General features: G+C 42.3%; 1 protein-coding gene across 1 annotated transcript; it reads right to left on the reverse strand.

The window, feature by feature from the left end:
• Nucleotides 1-653: 653 nt before the first annotated feature.
• Nucleotides 654-3,730, reverse strand: SPINT3 (serine peptidase inhibitor, Kunitz type 3). Its single transcript, XM_002830352.3, has 2 exons — nucleotides 3,655-3,730; nucleotides 654-958 (listed from the first exon to the last, which is right to left on the reverse strand). The coding sequence occupies exons 1-2, from the start codon at nucleotides 3,728-3,730 to the stop codon at nucleotides 765-767; spliced, it is 270 nt and encodes an 89-aa protein (XP_002830398.1). The 3' UTR covers nucleotides 654-764.
• Between the last annotated feature and the right edge of the window lie 3,139 nt (nucleotides 3,731-6,869).

Below are 6,869 nucleotides of genomic sequence, written 5' to 3' on the forward strand. Positions count from 1 at the left end.
TCACCAGGCTGGAATGCAATGGTGCGATCTCGGCTTACTGCAACCTCTGCCTCCTGGGTTCAAGCAATTCTCCTGCCTCAGGCTCCTGAGTAGCTGGGACTATGTAGTGTAGTAGCGTGCACCACCATACCCAGCTAATTCTTGTGTTTTTAGTAGAGACGGGGTTTCACCATGTTGGCCAGGATGGTCTCGATCTCTTGACCTCGTGATCCACCCGCCTCACTCAGCCTCTCAAAGTTCTGGGATTACAGGTGTGAGCCACCGCGCCCGGTCCACTAGTTTTTTTTTGTTTTTTTTTTTTTTAATTAAAAGTATCCTTAACATCTTCAGTTTGTCTCCAGCTCCCCTTTCTTCCCTGGTTTCTGTTGTTTCCTTGTTTCTTATTTCACAAGACCAGAAATCCCCTCCTTGTTCAATGTAGGCCCTTCCAATATCGTACCCAAATTTCCAAATCCACCCCCTCTGTCCTTCAAAACCTTTATCTCCCAGTGGGTTAAACAGTAATTCATACTAAGGTGTGAATGGTTGCTCTATGTATTTGTAAGTATGTGTATGTTTTAAAAAGGAGGTCTTGAGATTTTAAACATGATTGCAACATTTATAGAATTTCAGGCACAGAGATGAAGCATTTTTAGGGGCACATCAGGGAGAATAAATGTAGGGGTAGAGGAATGAATCTCTTGTTCACACACACACACACAAATGCCTTCTGTGGCCCTCAGAGCAATCCCGAATCCATGGAGGGCTGTGTTCTTGTTAGAAAATCAGGTGAACTTGCAGAATTTCTCACATTTTTCTTTCCTCGAAAAGTTGTTGCTGTTGCCTCCACAGCCTCCGTAAGCAAATAACTCACATTCACCAGTTTCAAAGTTGAAAAACCATCGTGTCATGTAGGTTCGACAAGGGCCCTTTTCCATAGGAAAAGCGCATACGTTTGGGAGGAGATCCTTGATAGTGTCTGAAGAGAGAAAGTGGTTGAAGGAGACCAAACCCATCACCTTCTCCTTGTTTGCCTCATATGCCAGGGGCTGTGACAGCCCTGGGCACAATTGTGAGGCCATCCACATGGCTGTGCTCTGTACCTCTTTCTACCCAGCCATGGTCTGATCTGTCTACACAGAAGTTGACATTTTCACTTCCAAGAGTAGCCTGATGTGGTGAGAATCACAGGCTTGAGAATCTAACTCAAGTGGATTGAGATCCTAAAGCAGCCACTTGCTACTGTGTGATGTTGTACAAACCTAACTTCTTCATGTCTCCATTTCTTCATTTGTAAAATCAAGGAGTTGAACCACATCATCTCTGAGTTCCCTTCCAGATCTGCTTTTATAGGATTTGATAATAAAGATCCTCAGGTTCCTACCTCCTGTCTCATAATCAATTCTAGAATCCATATCTTATGAGAGAAGGAGGACAGACTTTGAATCTGAGAGCAAGATTGAATCTGAGAGGTTTCAAACTTGTCTCAATTATCTTCTAGCTATGTGATCTTGGACAAATGACTTATCTCCTTGACATTCAATTTCCTTCATTGCAAAAATGCAGGTGTAATATCCACATTTTTGGTTTATTGCAGGGTTAGACGTTACCAGTGAGAAGCATTGATAAGTAGAAAATAAATCAATAAATAGTAGCTGCTCTTAATCATTCTATTTCTTAACCAATGAGACTCTTGAGAAGAGGGACCTCATTGTACTCATTTCTGCAGCCTTAGTGCCTAACACAGGTCTAGTTCTCAGTTCTTAGCAAATATTTGTTAATAGAAAACCACCACCACCACCCCACTCAGCCCCTCTGGGGCAGGATTAAAAGTTTCTTTGTACCCTCCTTTTATGTTTCTGTCACTATGTGGGCAGTTTTACTCCTCGTGGTAGCTAGTAGAACTTCCAACATTATGTGAAGAAACTAAGGACAGATAAATGAAGCACCTGTCCTAATGTCAGGCTAGGAAGCAGTAGGACCAAGAATCAAACCCAGCATGGTTCGACTGCAGAGGCTTGCAGGTTCTCCATCCATCTTGGTTGTTGTAAAATGAGTGAATGGACAGATGAATGATCACACCTATGGTGGAACTTCAGGCAGCAGCCTAGGGCTTGGAAAGGTTCAGACTCTGTCTTATCCTCCTACCTGCAAGGCTGACGCTAAGGGTGCAGGAGAATGGGGAAGAGGCAGAATAGCTTATCCAATCAAGGTGGGAGGTGGAGGGGCATGTTCTTAAGACATCCTAGTCACTGCAGCATCAGCCCTTAGACCCTTACAGGTGACTCTGTAGGGGCCGGAGTCCCATCTGCTCTTAATTTTCTCAGTCTTGCTTCTCTGCTCTTCCATTTCATTAAACCAAAGGAAAATCACTTGACTTGTTTCTTTTTTATGTAAAGTAGATAATGACACCATGTGTGTGTGTTTTGAGAGTGACAGAAGCTGTTCTAAGTGCTTTACAAGAATCTGTTAAGAGCTAAGTTGTACTGAGAGCTTGACATACATCAGACTATTTGATTAATAAAGCAGAAAAGATGGTTAATCTTTTTTTATAGAAGAAGAAACTGATGCTCAGAGAGGCTATAAATGATGTTCCTGAGGCACAGAGTTTGTAAGTAGAGGAGCCCGGACCAGAACCCAGGTGTGTCTGACTCCAGGAATGCTCATACTGTAAACCACTACATTCTTCTTACTTATGGCAGACATATTCAAACTCGAGTATGCATCAGAATCATCTAGAAGGCTTGTTAGAGAGACCCACCTCCATAGTTTCTGATCAGGTGGGACTGGGAACTAGCATGTTTCCAGTTGATACTGCTGCTGCTATTGCTGTCGGACTAGGGGACAAACTCGAGAACCACTCATCTATAAGGTTATTGGGAGGTTTAGGGCTCCATTTATATCTAAGAATCTATCATTAATAGCTCCATGTACATACATGCAGAGAACTATGCTTGCACATGCAAGGATGTTCACTGGCACATTGACAGTGATAATCTCCAGAAGGTAAGATTTCGATAATTTTTTACTGTCTTTCTTACCCTTTTGTGTATTCTAATATGCATTTTTATACAGGGAATCCTACTGGCTGCTTAAAAATCTTGGAAACTGCTGCCTACCATCCCCATTTCCAGCATATTGTCTTAGCTATAACTGCACTTCATCTCCCCACTTCCATTTGCAGATTCCAAGCTTCCACAGAGAAAGTGGTCCAGGAAGGAGCCTTTTCTGACAAGTGCATCTAACTTGGCTAAGTCCCTCACTCTCAAATTCTGGCTCTGATCTCCTTTTCTCAACCTCTCCTTGCCTGCCACCAGCCCCACCCCAGACATTGAAGGCCCCATTTTCCTGCTTTACTTATTTCGTTTTCTATAGCACTTTGATCATCTATCATGTGTATTAGGTATTAGGTATTAGGTATGTCTCTCTCCCATTAGCATCTTAATTTCACAAAGGCAGGGTCTTAGGCTCTTTGCTTTAACCCCAGCACCTAGGACAGTGCCTGGCACATACTATGTGCCCAACATATATCTGATGAAGTGAATTGAACTGAATTGACTCTCAATCCGGTAAGGTAAGAAATGGGCTCTGTTTGTGCTGCATCACCTCCCCCACCACCCCGCCCCCCAGCGTGATTCCCAGTCTACTCTTTGCGATCCCACATTTCATACCAACCTCGTGCTAGTTCTGATCGAAGCTCTAGGCAGAGAGTGAGAATCAGGAGAAACGGGAGAGAGGCCTGAAGCTGCATGGTGCCACTCAGCCAGTGGCTCAGCCTGGGGTTGCCGTTTTAGGGAGAAAAGGGACCAAGGGGAGGAGCCTGGCCCCACATCCAGCTCATTCACCCTTAACTCAGGCTTTTCATGGGGCTGGGCTGCCTCAGGAACAGAGTGTTCAGCCAAAGCACAGCTTCACCTCTCTCCTCCTGGCCTTATCTGATCTGGCCACCCAGGCTACTTTAGTACCACTTTAGGGTGGAATCCTTTTGCACGATAATAAAAAGACAGCAGCCATTTTTGAGTACCTTTTCTTTTCCAGGCACCATTGCAAAATAGTTTTCACACATTGCTTCCCTTAAGTCTACACAGGAATCCCACAACACTTAAAACTCCCATTTTGTAGATGACAGGAGGTTATGCTACTTTGACCATTGTTACATGGACAGCAAGTTTCAGAGACAAGACTAAGACCCCGGTCTGTCTGCTTCAATGCCCTCGTATCACTCATTCATTCAACAAACATACATCAAGTACCCACACTGCACCAGGCAAAGTATTAGATGCTGCCTCCGTCCCATCTGGGTGCTCCCAGGAAATTATGGGAACAACACACACAAACACATTGGAAGTCAGAAACAGTCACCTACTTGGAGGAGGAGCAGATTCAGTATATTTTAATGGAAATATCAAAAGCACCATGTAGAAGGAGGGCCCAGCTTTGTTTGGTTCAGAGGGTCATGCTCTCTAGAGACACACCCCAGAATCCAGCACATTCCACCTGTCTCCTTTCCTTGATTCTCTAGAGACCCATTTTCTTTGAAAGACAAAGCCAGCATGCTTTAGTGAGATTTAGTGAGCCTCAGATTTAAAATTTGAGGTTGTGATGGGTCCAGCTATTCTTTTTCAAGAAGCATTCTATCATATATTTATTATTATTTATTTTTAATTGTGAAATAAAAATTGTATAAAGGCAGTCCCCAATTTACAATGGTTTGACTTACAGTGTTTGACTTTATGATGGTGCAAACACAATGCACAGTCAGTAAAAACAGTACTTTGAATACCCATACAACCATTCTGTGTTCACTTTTAGAACAGTATTCAATAAATTACATGAGATATTCAACACTTCATTATAAAAAGGGCTTTGTGTTAGATGATTTTGCCCAACTGTAGACTAGTGTAAGTGTTCTGAGCAAGTTTAAGGTAGGTAAGGCTAAGCTATGATGTTTGGTAGGTTAGGTGTATTAAATGCATTTCAACTTGTGATATCTTCAACTTAGGATAGGTTTATTAGGCTATAATCTCATCATAAGTTGAGGAACGTTATATATTTATGATGTACAATATGATGTTTTGAAATATATGTGTGTATATATACATAGAGAGAGAGCAATTTTCTCTCTTAGCAATTTTCAAGTGTACAATATGTTATTAACTACAGTCACCATGCTGTGCAATAGGTCTTCACAACTTATTCCTTCTGTCTAACTGAAATTTTGTACCCTTTGACCAGCATCTTCCCAATACTTCCCACCCCCAGCCCCTAGTATCCACCATTCTACTCTCTGCTTCTGTGACTTCAACTTTTTTAGATTCCACATGTAAGTGAGATCACCTAGTATTTGTCTTTCTGTGCCTGGCTTATTTTACGTAACCTGCAGGTTCATCCACATTGTCACAAATGTCAGGATTTCCTTCTTTTTAAAGGCTGAGTAGTATTCCATTGTGTATACGTACCACATTTTCTTTATCCATCCAGTGATGGACACTTGAGTTGATTTAAGTCCAGCTACTCTTGACCTGGGGAAGTCATTTCACCTCTAGCCTCAGTTTTCTCATCTATAAATTGGGGTTAATTATGTTGCTTTAGCATACTTCCCAGAATTGGTGCAAGTGTTCAATAAATATTCAAATGCCTCACACTTTGTGAATGCACACACAGGTACATGTCTTTTGCAAGGGATGTGTGTGTGTGTGTGTGTGTGTGTGGCAATGACGCCTTTTTGAAAATGGGGGTGCTAACTGGATCAGCAGCATACTTAGTTCCTACAGAAATGTTTTCCCCATCTTTGCACATTAATTATAGCTCTTCCTTTTCTTTAAATTCCCTGGAACCATAATATTCCTTGGCCATTGCTTTCTCTAACTATAGCTTATACAATTGTTGGTCGACCCTCTCATTATCTGTTGATCTTTGCTGTTTACCCCACATTTATTTCCTTGAAGGCACTTCTGAAGCCTATATTGCAACATCTCTGTGGTACAACTTCTTTTGCACCTTGAGGGGTCCACCAGCATTATCCTTGATATCTCCTTTCTTAGCCCTCTTGGGTGATCAAATCTGTTCATCAGACAACAAAATAATGATAGAAGGAAGAAATAAATAGACTGTCACTTGTTTGCAGGCAGAGGAAAGGTGGGGGCGCCTATTGATGATCCTTGGCTGAGAGCTTCCTACAGTGTTGCCTCCTCTGGGGCAATGGATCAGGAAGTGAGAAGCTGCCTTTAAATGTACTATTCAGGAAAGCAGGGGAGGGAGTGATACTGCCCCCAAGGACACTCGGCAATGTCTAGAGACATTTTTGATTGGGGGCACCTACTGGCTTCTAGTGTGTTGAGGCAGAGATATTGCTAAACATCCTACACTGCTCAGGACAGCCCTCACATTTGGCATCAAATGTTAATCATGCCAAGGTTAGGAAACCCTGTAGAAGAGCAATAGATATAAACACTTTTTTAAAAAAAATTATAATAATATTTCCAACATTAACAGCATGATAAGGATCCAGTGCAGTGAGGGGCAGTGCCTGATGAGGTGTGTCTGTACTCGTTTGGCCAAATAGGCCTTGTGGGAAGGTGCAACAGGACCTGGCCCTTGAAGAGCTCATTCTGTACTCAGGTTGCCCTGGGGATCTTTGGTCATGACTCAGTGAATTGGCTCTTTCTCAGGAGATCTGAGTGACAGTGTTATTGTAATTCCAGAAAGGGGACGGCAAGTGTAAGATTTATTAAAAACACGTTAGAGCAGCTAGAAGGCAGACCTAGCTAGTTATCTAGCACTTACATTCATTACAGGAGTCTTACTAACCCTATGTCAACCATATGTGTGTGCATGTATGTGAAAAATCATTACATTATTTTTTTTTAAAACTTTAATAAATTCAGGAG

Source organism: Pongo abelii, chromosome 21 (assembly GCF_028885655.2).
Source record: "Pongo abelii isolate AG06213 chromosome 21, NHGRI_mPonAbe1-v2.0_pri, whole genome shotgun sequence".
NCBI lineage: Eukaryota > Metazoa > Chordata > Mammalia > Primates > Hominidae > Pongo > Pongo abelii.